The 14419-nt window shown below is 42.5% G+C and overlaps 2 protein-coding genes across 2 annotated transcripts in view; both read left to right on the top strand.

Moving 5' to 3' along the window:
- The window catches only part of Abl1 (ABL proto-oncogene 1, non-receptor tyrosine kinase), a 177918-nt gene that overhangs the window by 45402 nt on the left and 118097 nt on the right, over positions 1–14419 (top strand). The window lies entirely within an intron of this gene.
- LOC101598655 (protein tyrosine phosphatase type IVA 2-like) lies at positions 3050–3539 on the top strand. Its single transcript, XM_045142630.1, has 2 exons — positions 3050–3142; positions 3207–3539. Exons 1-2 carry the CDS (start codon positions 3050–3052, stop codon positions 3537–3539), a joined length of 426 nt encoding a protein of 141 aa, XP_044998565.1.

A 14419-nucleotide genomic window follows, 5' to 3' on the forward strand; every position in this document is an offset into this window, starting at 1 on the left:
TCTGTGGTTTTATTTTCTGAGCAACTGGAGATATATTCAGAAAGTCTTTGCTAATACCAGTATGTTGAAGTGTTTCCCCTACTTTTTCCTCTAGCAGTTTCAGAGTTTCAGGTCTGATGTTAAGGTCTTTGATCCATAATTTTTGTGCATGGAGAGAGAGAAGAATCTGTTTCTTTTTTTAAAAATTTCTTTTTTTGGGGGGGGGTTCGAGGTAGGATCTTACTCTAGCCCAGGCTGACCTGGAATTCACTATGGAGTCTCAGGGTGGCCTTGAACTCACCGCGATCCTCCTACCTCTACCTCCCCGAGTGCTTGGATTAAAGGCATGCATCACCACGCCCAGCCTAAAATTTTATTTTTCTTTATGAGAGAGAAAGAGAGAGAATGGGCATGCCAGGGCCTCTAGCCACTGCAAATGAATTCCAGATGCATGCACCCCCTTGTGCATCTTGCTTATGTTGGTCCTGGGGAATCGAACCTGGATCCTTTGGCTTTACAGGCAAGCACCTTAATCACTAAGCCATCTCCCCAGCCCTGTTTATTTATTTGAGAGTGACAGACAGAGAGAAAGAGGCAGAGAGAGAGAGACAGAGAGAGAAGGGTAGGTGTGTGCACCAGGGCCTCCAGCCACTGCAGACAAACTCCAGATGTTTGTGCCCCCTTGTGCATCTGGCTAACGTGGGTCCTGGGGAATTGAGCATCTAACTGGGGTCCTTAGTCTTCACAGACACGCACTTAACCACTAAGCCATCTCTCCAGCCTTCATTACTTTCTTTTTTTTTTTTTTGATGCAATTGTGAGTGGGAGTGATTCTCTGATTCCATCGTCTGTGTGTGTTGTTAGTATATAGGAAGGCTACTGATTTCTGTGTGTTTATTTTGTATCCATGGCTATAAGTATTTATCACAGTTTGCTGGTAGAGTCATATCATCTGCAAGTAATGATAACTCTCTTCCTTTCCAGTTTGTATCCCTTTTATGTGTGTCTCTTGCCTTATTGCTATGGCTAAGACTTCTAATACTATATTAAATAAAAGTGGGGAATGTGGCTACCCTTGTCTTGTTCCTGATTTTAGTGGAAAAGCTTCAAGTTTTTCTCCATTTTGTATGTTGGTTGTAGGTTTGTCATAAACAGCCTTTATTATGTTGAGATGTGTTCCTTCTATTCCCAGTCTATGTAGTACTTTTATCATGAAGGGATGTTGGATTTTGTCAAATGCCTTTTCTGCATCTAATGAGATGATGATGTGATTTTTGTCCTTCAGTCCATTTATATAATGTATTACATTTATCAATTTGCATATGTTGAACCATCCCTGCATCTCTGGGATAAAGCTTACTTGGTGGGGGTGAATGATCTTTCTGATATATTCTTGTATTCTGTTTGTCAATATTTTGTTGAGAACTTTTGAATCTATGTTCATGAGGGAGATTGGTCTGTAATTTTCTTTTTTTGTTCTATCTTTGTCTGGTTTTGATATCAGGGTGATGCTGGCTTCATAAAAGGAGTTTGGTAGGATTCCTTGTTTTTCTAGTTTATGGAATAGTTTAAGAAGCATTGGTGTTAGTTCTTCCATGAAGGTCTGGTAAAATTCACCAGTGAATCCATCTGTGGCCCTAGTCTTTGTTTTTTGTGTTTTTTTTTTTTCAAGGTAGGGTCTCCGTCTAGTCCAGGCTGACCTGGAATTAACTGTAGTCTCAGTTTGGCCTTGAACTCATGGTGATCCTTCTACCTCTGCCTCCCAAGTACTGGGATTAAAGGCTTGCATCACCAGACCCAACCCTAGTCTTTTATTATATTTTATTTTGTTAAATTTTAAATATATTTTATATTTAGTTATTTATTTGACAGAGAGAGAATGGGCGTGCCAGGGCCTCTAGCCACTGCAAATGAACTCCAGACACGTGCGCCCCCTTGGGCATCTGGCTAACGTGGGTCTTAGGGAGTTGAACCTAGGTCCTTTGGCTTTGCAGGCAAATGCCTTAATCGCTAATCCATCCCTCCAGCCCTGGTTAATTTTTTAAAATATTTATCTTATTTTTGTTTTATTTATTTGAGAGAGAGAAGAGAAGGCAGAGAGAATGGTCATGCCAGGGCCTTCAGCCACTGTAAACGAACTCCAGATGCATGTGCCACCTTGTGCATCTGACACGGATCCTGGGGAGTCAAACCTGGGTCCTTTGGCTTCTCAAGAAAATGCCTTACAGCAGTATCTGGGTCCGGCGGAGACATGCCAGCAGGTAGTGGTGGCAGGAGGAAAATACACAGTAGCGTCAGCCTCAGCAGGGGCAGCAAGACGGACTCATGGACACGCACGCGTCGTTCTCATTGTCCCGCTGCTACCGCCACCGCCACCGCCACCGCCACCGCCACCGCCTCCGAGGTGACTGAGGAGAGAGGCGCCTTCCCTCGCTCTCGCCTCCACCGACATCAATGCCCAGTTCACAGCTCGCCAGCGTTTTTCGTTGGAATATCCATTGTACATTTATGGCGATTCTGAGCGTGAGGGCAGACTTCTGCCAGGCTCAGCACAGCGTTTTTGCTGACAAGTGAGCTTGGAGGGTCTATGTGCCATAATTGTAATTAACATTGCCTTGAAGACTCTGGACACCAAGACTGGCCTCAGAAATAGTTGGCTTTTTTTTTTTTTAATTGCAAGCATATTTCTTTTAATGACTCCAGTAAAATTAAGCATCAAGTAAAGAAAAGTGGAAAACAATCTACACTTTTAACTTGTCTCACTAGTGCCTAAATGTAGTAAAGGCTGCTTAAGTCTTGTATGTAGTTGGATTTTTTGCAGTCTGAAGGTATCCATCTGCAGACATTGAGGCATAAGTGGATTCTAAATACTTCTGCCTATCTTGAAGAGTGAAGCTTCCTAATGAATAAATAAGTTGAATAGAGAAAACAGTGATCGATAATAGGCATTTTAGTGGTCTTTTTAATGTTTTCTGCTGTGAAACATTTGATGATTTATTGATTTTTAAATTTTTTTTTTATTTTTCCCACTATACTCACACACGCACGCTCACACTTTTTATTTGCCATAATGAACTGTCCAGCCCCTGTGGAAATCTCTTATGAGAACATGCATTTTCTGATAACTCACAACCCTACCAATGCTACTCTCAACAAGTTAAAAGTATGGAGTGACAACTGAAGTTTGAGTGTGTGATGCTCCTTATGATAAAGCTCCAGTTGAAAAGGAAGGAATCCACGTTCTAGATTGGCCATTTGATGATGGAGCTCCACCCCCTAATCAGATTGTAGATGATTGGCTGAACCTGTTAAAATCCAAATTTCGTGAAGAGCCAGGTTGCTGTGTTGCAGTGCATTGTGTTGCTGGCTTGAGAAGGGCTCCTGTGCTGGTTGCGCTTGCTTTGATTGAATGTGGAATGAAGTATGAAAATGCAGTTCAGTTTATAAGACAAATAAGAAGGGGAGCATTCAATTCCAAACAGCCGCTTTTCTTGGAGAAATACCGACCTAAGATGCGATTATGCTTCAGAGATACCAATGGGCTTTGCTGTGTTCAGTAGAACTACAAAGGAAGGCTTACTTGATTGTGGCATTTAGAGGGAACTCTTGGTACCTGGAAATGTGAATCTGAAATCTTACCTGTGTCATCAAAGTAGTGATGGATTCAGTACTCCTCAACTCCTAATGATTGGGGGAAAAGCTAATGATAAATCCTTCTAAAACATGAATAAAATCTTTAAGCAAAGGAGAAAAGATTCAAAAATGCGTTAACTGCTAAGCCATCTCTCCAGCTCTATTTTGTTAATTTTAGTCAGGCTTATTGAGGTATATATAATTTGCATAATGTAAAACCCATCTTCTTTAGTGTGCAGCTCCTTGAACTTTGACAGATGCAGGCAGTTATGAAATTGCCATCATCTTCAGGATACAGAACAGTTCCATCAGCAGCCTTGAACTTTCCGTGTGCTGCCCTTTAATAGTCCTCCCTTACTTCCACTGCCAGCTCCTGACAGTCTCTGGTCTGTTTTCTGTCCCTGCAGTTCTTCCTTTCCTAGCACATGGAATCATGGAATCATGCAGGGTGTGACTTTTGAGCCTGGCTTAACTCCATATAATAGGCAGTGTGAGCGCTGAGGGGTGGATGTGACTTAGAGTGAGCTCCGAACTGTGGACATGGGCATTGAGAGTGCCAAGAAGTGGGTGAAGCTTAGTAGCTACAGAGCACTGCTGTGGGCTTCGAGCACAGGGCTAGACTTCCAACTTTGCTGTGGTCTATTTCTACTGGTCATGTTTTTGTATTTCTTTAGCCCGAGAAGATTATCATGAGTTACAATGTTTAAAGTTTAAAATCCTCAGGGCTGGAGAGATGGTTCAGCAGTTAAGGGGATTGCTTGCAAAGCCTAACACCCTGGGTTTGATTCCCCAGCAACCACATAAAGCCAGGTGCACAAAGTGGCACATGCATCTGGAGTTTTTTTGCAGCGGCCAGAGGCCCTGACACCTTCATTCTGCCTGTCTCTCTGCTTGAAAATAAATAAAAACAAATAAGTAAGTAAGTTTAAAATCCTCATATGCAAAGAGCTATATTAAACACAAATCATTTGAAGGCTTAAAACCTTTATTTAAAGAGTAAAAAGATAGCTAAGCTTAAATGCTTTCTTGCAAAGCCTGCTAGTCTGGGTTCAATTCTCAAAACACCTACATAAGCTAGATATAAAAAGTGGTGCAAGTGTCTGGTGTTCATTTGCAGTGGCAAGAGGCCCTGGACCGTGTGTGTGCATGTGCAAACACATGCTCATGCAAATAAAAACCCTTTATTTAGCCAGGCATGTTGCTGCATGCCTTTAATCCCAGCACTCCGGAGGCAGGCATAGGAGGATCACTGTGAATTTGAGGCCAGCCTGAGACTACATGGTAAATTCCAGGTCAGTCTGGGCTAGAGCAAGACCCTACCTCAAAAAAATAAAGAGATAAAAATAAAAAAAAATAAATAAAACACCCTTTATTTGACATACATAGTGCTTCTGGGTTTCAGGCACTTTTTAAAGCTTGCTATTAGTAAACTGCTTAGAACATTTTGCAGGCTCAATGCTATATACATGTTTGTTAAAAAAATAATAATAATAAGGTCTCCAGAACTTTTCATCTAGAAGAAAGGAGTGACATAAAACACATAGGGCAAGAGACCAGGGTTACATCCAGAGGATAAGGAATGAGATAACGCACAGGGTGGAAACCAGAATTACAGATCCTCACACCATCACTTCCCCTTTCTACTTCCCCGCCCCTCAATTACTTATTGTGGACCCTTGGGTGATTCACTGGCTCAGTGTCTCTTCCTCACGTAAGAAATGAGGTGTGTAATCTGAATCAGCCATGAGGGCACAGATAAAATATTTAATCTGAACTCAAAAGCTTAACCATTAAAAATATCTTATTGGGCTGGAGAGATGACTTAGCAGATAAGGTGCTTGCCTGCAAAGCCAAAGGACCTAGGTTCAATTCCCCAGGACCCACATAAGCCAGGTGCACAAGCTGGCACATGCATCTGGAGTTCATTTGCAGTGGCTGGAGGCCTTGGCGCACCCCTTCTCTCTCTATCTGCCTCTCAAATAAATAAATAATATTTTAAAAATTATAAGTTATTCTGTTCCATAAGATGCAGCTATATCTGCTGTTGTATTTTTCTATAGTGCTGGGGATCTTGTTAGGCAAGTGCTCTACCACTGTGCTACCTATCCAACCAAATTTGTTTTATATTGTATTGAGCCTGCATAGTTCTTCAGTTTTCAAGTGTGAACACATTCAGTTTATATCTATAAAAAGTGCACTAATCCTAGCATGGTAGTGCACACCTTTAATCCCAGCATTTGAGAGGCAGCAGTAGGAGGATCACCATGAGTTCAAAGCCACTCTGAGACTACATAGTGAATTGCAGGTCAGCCTGAGCTAGAGTGAGACACTACCTCAAAAAAAAAAAAACAACAACAAACAAACAAACAAAAAAAAAAAAACAGGGCTGTGGACATGGCTTATCAATATGCCTGCAAAGCCTAAGGACCCAGATTCGGTTTTCCAGGTCCCACGTAAGCCATTTGCACAAGGTGGCGCATGTGTCTGGAGTTCATTTGCAGTGGCTTTTATAAGCCCTGGCATGCCCATTCTCTTAAATAAATAAAAATAAAATATTTTAAAAAATTGTAAGACTCATTTAAAAAATGTTTAAAAAAAACCCCAAAACCCCAAAACAAAACAAAAAAGTGCACTAAAACCGTTCACCACATGGTGGCGTTCCCATCAACAAACAAAGTACAGGTCAGTGTTGAGTTTTTAGGTATGGAATTGATTAGGGGTAGCAGGAGGGCCAGTTTATGTTCCATGCATTCATGCTGCAAGTTTTTTGGGGCAATAGGGAAATAGAGTCTTGTCGTTTTTCTTTTTCTTTCTTTTTTTTTAATACTATTTGCTTATTTGAGAGAGAGGGAAAGACAGAGAGAAAGAGGCAGATAGAAAGAAAAAGACACAGCTGGGCATGGTGGTGCACGCCTTTAATCCTAGCACTTGGGAGTCAGAGGGAGGAGGATCTGAGTTCAAGGCCACCCTGAGACTACTGAGTGAATTCTAGGTCAGCCTGAACCCTACCTTGAAAAACTGAAGGAAGGAAGGGAGGGAGGGAGGGAGGGAGGGAGGGAAGGAAGGAAGGAAGGAAGGAAGGAAGGAAGGAAGGAAGGAAGGAAGGAAGGAAGGAAGGAAAGAAAATGGCACACCAGGGCCTCCAGATTCAGAAATATTGATTTAAAACATGGACGGGAATGAAATGTGACACAAAAAGGGCTAAAATCGAGTCAGGCAGTAGTGGCACACGCCTTTAATCCCAGCACTCGGAAGGCAGAGGTAGGAGGATCACTGAATTCAAGGCCACCCTGAGAGCTAGACCTTACCTTGAAAAACCAAAAAAGAAAAAAAGGGGGGAGGAGGAGCTAAAATCTCCAGTAAGGAACAGAATTGGAAAAGAACTGGAAACACAAGAAAGATATTTTTCAGTGAAATTGAAACCTAAGTGAATGAACCCATCCACTAGCAATAGGTTAGACACAAATGAAGATTTAGTTAGTTGAGGGGTAAAGCTGAAGAAATTATACAATATAGTATCAGACAAAAATGAAACTATAGAATCAAATCTAAAGAAATAAAAATATAAAGGATAGCTATATAGATAGGTGAGAGGCAGTATTTGAAATAATATGAAAGTCTTCTAAGGATATAGAAAAGCAAAGCAAGAATCTTTTAGGCTGGGAATCAGAGAAGATCTCAAATGGAAAATAAACAAAACTAAACAAAAAAGCTTGTCCATACTGGTAGGTATAGAATACCAAAGACAGAAGCAGACCTTAGTGGAAGTGAAATAGAAATAGATTCTCTCTGTAGGAACAGCATGGGCTGAGGGGAGACTTCTCTAGAGCCGTAGGAACACTGTGGACTGAGGGGAGATGTTTCTAGAGCAACACAAGCTAGTGGAAGGGCATCTCAAAAATGCTGAGTTAGTACACCTCAACTAAAATATGATTTGGAAATGAGGCCTGAAAATGACATTTTCAGAATAACAAAAATTAGTATGCTTACCTCCAAAAATCCCTCACAAAGGAACTTTTGTATTTTTTTAAATATTTTTTGTTCATTTTTTATTTATTTATTTGAGAGCGACAGACACAGGGAGAAAGACAGATAGAGGGAGAGAGAGAGAATGGGCGCGCCAGGGCTTCCAGCCTCTGCAAACGAACTCCAGACACTTGCGCCCCCTTGTGCATCTGGCTAACGTGGAACCTGGGGAACTGAGCCTCGAACCGGGGTCCTTAGGCTTCACAGGCAAGTGCTTAACCACTAAGCCCTGAACTTTTGTATTTTTATTTTTATTTATTTATTTATTTAATTTATTTATTTTTCTGAGGTAGGGTCTCACTGTGGTCCAAGCTGACCTGGAATTAACTATGTAGTCTCAGAGTGCCCTCAAACTCATGGTGATTCTTCTATCTCTGTCTCCTGAGTGCTGGGATTAAAGGCATGCGCCACCATGCCCAGCTTTAAATGTGTAGCTCAGGCTGGCCTTGAACCCCTGATCCTCCTCCTGACTCTTCCTCTTCAGCAATTTCGTACCAGCATGCGCCACCACAACCGGCAAACTTTCATATTTTTTAAAAAGTGGAGGAGTTGGAGACATGGCTTGGCGGTTAATGCACTTGTTACAAAGCCAAAGGACCCAGGTTCGATTCCCCAGGACCCACATAAGCCAGATGCACAAGGTGGTGCATGTATTTGGAGTTTGTTTGCAGAGGCTAGGGGCCCTGGTACACACTTTCTCTTTCTCCTTTCTCTCTCTCAAATAAAAAAATAAAACTAAGAGAAAAAATGGAGAAGCTGGGCATGATGGCACATACCTATAAATTCTAACTGAGGCAGGAGGTTTGCTGTGAGCTCGAGGCCATCATGAATTAGAATGAGACATTGTCTCAAAAACAGAGTGTGCAAGGCATGGTGGCTCAGACCTTTAATCTCAGCACTTGGGAGGCAGAGGCAGGAGGTTGGCTGTGAGTTTGAGGCCAGCGTAGGACTACGGAGTGATACCAGGTCAGCCTGGGCAAGAATGAGACCCTGCCTCAGCCCCCCCACCAAAAAAAAATATAGTGTGAGAGAGGATGAATGTATGAATGAAAGTTCAGGAAGAATCAGGGAGAGCCAGGAAGCGGCTGCTGCTTGCCATCTTGGATGAAACTGAATCAGACTGGCATTCTAGTTCCTCCAGGGCAGGTGGCCTCCATGTTTCTTTGAGCCAAGTGCTTAGCTGATTACCTGTTTACACAACAACAAAAAAAGCTGCCTTGCCCCATTCTGTTCTTTCATTGTAGTGTTTATGCCTTTTATTGCTTTAATGTAACTGAAAGGGGTCATGGGCTGGATGGGATGAGCATGTGTTCAGTTCACCATCTTGATTCAGCATCCCAACTGTCATTTCATGTCATGTATGACTGGATAGTTGTGGATTACTGCAGGGAGCAGGCACAGGCCTGTCAGCCAGAGTGGAACCCTATAGATCCTCTGGAGCTTGTTAGAATTATGTAAAGTCCCTTATATTCTGCAAGTGTGTCAATCTCTTTGAAAATTAAAAGTAAAGTCTGATAAATAGGGAAGAACTTTATAGCTAATTTAGTTTCAGTTGGGATTTACATACGCTCCAGTATTGATAAGAAGTACTTTTCTTTTCTTTTCTTTTTTTTTTTTTTTTTGAGGCAGGGTCTCACTCTGGCCCAGGCTGACCTGGAATTCACTATGTAGTTTTAGGGTGGCCTCAAACTCATGCTGAACCTCCTACCTCTGCTTCCCGAGTGCTGGGATTAAAGATGTGCGCCGCCATGCCCGGCTCAAGAAGTACAACTTTTTAAAACAAAAATCTCATTTTAGAGGTGGGCATGGTGGCACATTCCTTTAATCCCAGCACTCAGGAGGCAGATGTAGGAGGATCACCGTGAGTTCAAGGCCACCCTGAGACTACATAGTGAATTCCAGGTCAGCCTGGACTACAGCAAGACCCTGCCTTGAAAAACAAAAACAAAAACAAAAACAACATCTCAGGATCAGGTTCTGCTTGTTCCCTAAATAGTCCCAGTGGTGAGGTGACAGTGGCCTTCAGCTTGAGCAGCTGCCACGTGAGGATAAGCTGAGCTGCAGTTGCAGTGACCCTGTGGAGATGTGTGTGTAACTTTTTAAGATGAGTCAAATGGTAGTTATGGCAACAGAGGTCAACACCAGGAGGAAGAACTTGATCCTGGAGAAGAAGCACACTTTATAACCGTCATCCATCATGGTGGCCATGGTGCTTGCTATAAAAATTCCACCCTTTCACCTCTTTGCTGCCTTACCAGATATTTAAAAAAAAATAATTATTTTGAGGGCTGGGTAGGGTGGCTCATGTCTTTAATCCCAGCACTCAGGAGGCAGAGGTAGGAGGATCACCATGAGTTCGAGGCCACCCTGAGACTATAAAGTGAAGTCCAGGTCAGCCTGGGCTAGAGTGAGACTCTACCTTGAAAAAAAAAAACAAACAAAAAATAATTATTTTGAAAGTCAGGTGTGATGGTGTATACCTTTAATCCCAGTACTTGGGAGGTAGAAGTAGAAGGATCACCATGAGTTCAAGGCCACCTGAGACTACATAATTGAGTTCCAGGTCAGCCTGGGCTAGAGTGGGACCCTACCTCGGAAAAAAAAAATTGGGGGCTGGAGAGATGGTTTAGTGGTTAAGGCGCTAGCTATGAAGTCTAAAGATCCAGGTTTGGTTCTTTAGTACCCACATAAGCCAGATGCACAAGGTGGCAAATGCTTCTGGAGGCCCTAGTGTACCCATTATTTCTCTTTCAAATAAGTAAATAAATAAAATATTTTAAAAATAATTATTTTTATTATTATGAACTTTATAGTATGAATATATTGCATATTGATCATATTCCTATTGAGTTATACTCTCATATACCTTCTCTCTCACCCTCATCCCACTGAGAGCTCTCCTCAGGATTGTAAATATTCACTGTGAAGTCATGTATCAGCACCAGTCAGTCTTAGTGGAGGGGACAACATCCTACCTCATGATTCTTAAATCTTTTCTGTCTCCTCTTCTGCAGTGTCCTCTGAGGGAGAACAACAGTTTAAATTGCCACTTCTTCTGTAGTGTCTCCTGGGCCCAGTAGATGTGATCGAGCTAACTTGTCTCATGCTAGGTAGTCTTTATTGATGGATCTTGGTTCTCTCTGGTAGTCACTGCCATCTATAGAAAAGAAGATTCTCCAACCAAGAGTGAGAGTAGCATGGATCAAAGGGGTAAACATGGTGCTTCTAAAGACTTTTATAGTCATACCTTCTCTTCTTAGCCAAAGAACAGTGGAAGCTTCTCTCTAGAGACTATGAACATCTTTTTTTCCCCCCAAGATAAGGTCTTGCTCTAACCCAGGCTGACCTGCAATTCAGTATAGTCTCAGGGTGGTCTCGAACTCTTGGAGATCCTCTTATAACTTGCAGGATCCCCTACTTATTCATGGTGTTGGTAACCATTATCCCCCAGCAGTTTACATAGCACTTTCCAGCACTATGAGGGCCAGGTAGCAGGGAGTTGGCTTCCTTCTCATTTCCAGTTGATTTCTTCGTGTCTTGTGCTCGCAACCTGTGGGGTCTTCAGTAGTAGGATCTTACCATTTAGCTTTCCCAACCAGATCTAGTGGAAGAGGTTTCTGGTGTGTGTGTGATGCAATATGGTCACATTTCTGACACCAGGCTGTAGAGGCTTGGCAATAGTCAAGATGCTTGTTCCTAGCAGTAAGACTTGAAGAGCTATATACTGGTTAGCCCTTTATACTTGGAGGAAGGGGCTTAGGAATGTAGAATTTTTTTTAATGGTTTTACTAATTTTTTAGGGTAGCATAAAAAGTAATAGGCTTCATCATGGCATCTTCATATACAGAAAAATTAATTAAAAATTAATTAATCCAGAAAAAAATTGCAGTAATGCACTTGATGGTTAACTACTTTGACTAACCAAAACAAAATATAAGTAGTCTGTTATATGGAGAGTGACTTTGGGTTTAAAGAAATGACATGCTTTTAGCTGGACATGGTGGTGTATATCTATAACCTCAGCACTGTGGAGGTCTGCAGGGTCAGGAGGTGGTGAGTTTGAGGCTCACCTGGACTACATATTGACTTCCAGGCCAGCCTTTACATAGTGAGAACCTGTCCCAAAAATTACCCAACCAAAATAAAACCAGTAAGGCTCAAAGTCATGATGCCTCAGGAAGTGAAGGATAAAACTGAGCACTTGCTTGCATTTCACTTGGTCCCTGGAGGGAGGCTATCTACAGCTGCTCATCATTGCATTAACAGAGCCACTGCCTCTGAATGCCTTTTATAGGCTGAGAGTTCTCAGAAGGAACACTGTGAACGTGTCCAGCTCTCAATGTGACCCACTAAAAACCAGGCATGTTCAATGTTGGCAAATCCTCTGAGTTAGGAGGCCCACTTTAGGGACTGTCCTGAAGCTGTGATAGTACATTTATCTGGTTCCAGGCCCTCAGGGGCACCCTTGCATTGGTGGGACCTTGTAGCTGACTAATCCCAGAATGAAACTTCCTGCAGCTTCTGTGTTTGGATGCTGCCCACCTCATGTTCATACTTTCATGGCTGTGTGTTGATGACATGGGCCTTTTCTACCCCCACTTCTGTCCCTTTCTCAGGCTGACACCAGGCAAGACTTTTATTTTAAAAAATTATATTTATTTATTTATTTATTTGAGAGAGAGAGAGAATGGGCACATGCCAGGGCCTCCAGCCACTGCAGATCAACCCCAGACGCATGTGCCACCTTGTGTATCTGGTTAACGTGAGTCTTGGGGAATTGAACCTGGGTCCTTTGGCTTTGTAGGCAAGTGCCTTAACTGCTGAGACATTTTTCCAGCCTAAGACTTTTATTTTTATAATATATATATGTATATCAGGAACTGCAGCCATGAGGGATTGCGAGCACTGAAGATGTGAGTGAGAGGACTTGTTTCCATTCCTTTCTTCCACATGACAGAGTTGGTACATCCACGAGAGTGGAGTGAACAGTGAAGGTGGACCATGTACAGTCCTTAAGGGACGAGCAAGTTGACAGAGTTGTAGGAACACTCACATTGTGTCTCCTTAGGAAGTGATCAGGTCCCAATGGAGGCACAGGTGAGGAGAGCTCTGTCCTCCAGTCCCAGTACCCAGCTCTGCAAATGGACCTGGACTGACTGAGCCACAGCCCAGAGCCAGCCTTCCTGGATAGGCTCAGTCTGTTTGGAAGCTGTGCAGAGACCCTCACTTGCGTCATGCTGAAGATGCAGTGAGTCAACACCATCCCTAGGGAGCAGTAATGGCTTCAGACCGAACTTGGAATGAAAGCTAGCTGGATTTAAAGACATAGTACTTTCTTCCTATGACTTCATTTGGTGAGGGTATGATTAATTCACAGGAAACCCTCCTTTAATGGCAGACCTTAAACACATGTGGAATGATTTGATTTTTAATTTTCATGTCTACATACGGTATACTGTTGGGCATCTTGTTTGTGAAGGTTTTATTACAGTAATCTTCCCTTCTCACTTGCCCGGCATGGGTCCTCCATCCCCTCTCATGCACCACTCAGCTGCTTTGGACATCTTTGGGCATGTCCATGGTTTTCCTTGGCATTCTGATCTCAGTCATGTTGACATGCACTTGGATTTTCAGTGGAGGAGAACTGCCAGAGAAGACTCTTTCCATCTAATTTTAACCTTTGACCATGTTTATATATACTGTTTCAGCCAGAATTTCAAGTTGATGTCTTTTAATAGACTCAGAGATAACATCTTACTGTACAAACACCATGAGGGTTATCCAAATTCCTACTTGAAGAGAGGGCTTTTATACTAGCAAATTTGCCAGTTGCATTATTGTCTGTTAGTGTTCTTTGACATTGTATTATTTTGAGATTAGAGAATTCCCAGTGGCATTTCCCCTTCGCCATCTAAATCTGAATTGCTCTTTTCTCCTCTAGTCTCCCAAACACTGAAGCTTCTGGGCAGGAAATGAAAGAGGAGAAGGCAGTGTGGCTGATGGAGTAGCTTTCAAACATGACCATGGTCTGTCATGACCTTCTCTCTCCCTCCCCCCCCGACACACATACATGCACACATGTCACATGTACAGATGTTTTTGCATGTGTGTCTGCATATCTGAAGACATTGGGAAGGAATAATGTGGAACATAGTGATAGTTTCTATTTTACTTCATTTGGAAAAATACTGGCTAAGACTCACTAATGGATCTCATGATCAAGAATGGGTCCTGATCCAAGTGTGAAGAGACTGGCAGTGCCCAAGAGTGAAGGCTCCAAAGCAGGTCCATAAGTGTTAAGTCCATGTTCTTCCTCAGTTCCATGGGATCAAACAGTTACTGGCTTCCCGCTAAAGTTGTGACTCCACGGTGGGTAAACATGCTCCTAATGGGTTACTGAGAGGGATGCCAGAGGTGCGGTGCTCAAGCTCCAGGTTCAGTGCCTAAGGGACACTGCCCCTGGATGGCCTTCCGGGGAGACATGAAATTCTCGTTTCTGAGGACGCTAAGAAGACTGTTCTTGTCAAGAGTATTCACTGTCAGTTGTGCTTTCTTAACATTTTTTCTTTGACTTTTTGAGGTAGGGTTTCACTCTAACCCAGGCTGACCTGAAATTCACTATGTAGTCTCAAGCTGCCCTCAAACTCCTGGTGATCCTCCTACCTCTGCCTCCTGAGTGCTGGGATTAAAATTGTGTACCACTGCACCTGGCACTTTTTCTTTTTTCTTCTTCTTCTTCTTCTTTTTTTTTTTTTTTTTTGAGGTAGGGTCTTACTCTAGC

The sequence above is a fragment of the Jaculus jaculus genome, chromosome 1, assembly GCF_020740685.1.
Source record: "Jaculus jaculus isolate mJacJac1 chromosome 1, mJacJac1.mat.Y.cur, whole genome shotgun sequence".
Taxonomy (NCBI): domain Eukaryota; kingdom Metazoa; phylum Chordata; class Mammalia; order Rodentia; family Dipodidae; genus Jaculus; species Jaculus jaculus.

Excerpts from the sequence above, each read along its gene's own strand:
- LOC101598655 (XM_045142630.1), top strand. The coding sequence starts at position 3,050 with ATGAACTGTCCAGCCCCTGTGGAAATCTCTTATGAGAACATGCATTTT. Across the intron at positions 3,143-3,206 it reads CTACTCTCAACAAGTTAAAA|GAAGGAATCCACGTTCTAGA; the intron begins GTATGGAGTGAC and ends CCAGTTGAAAAG.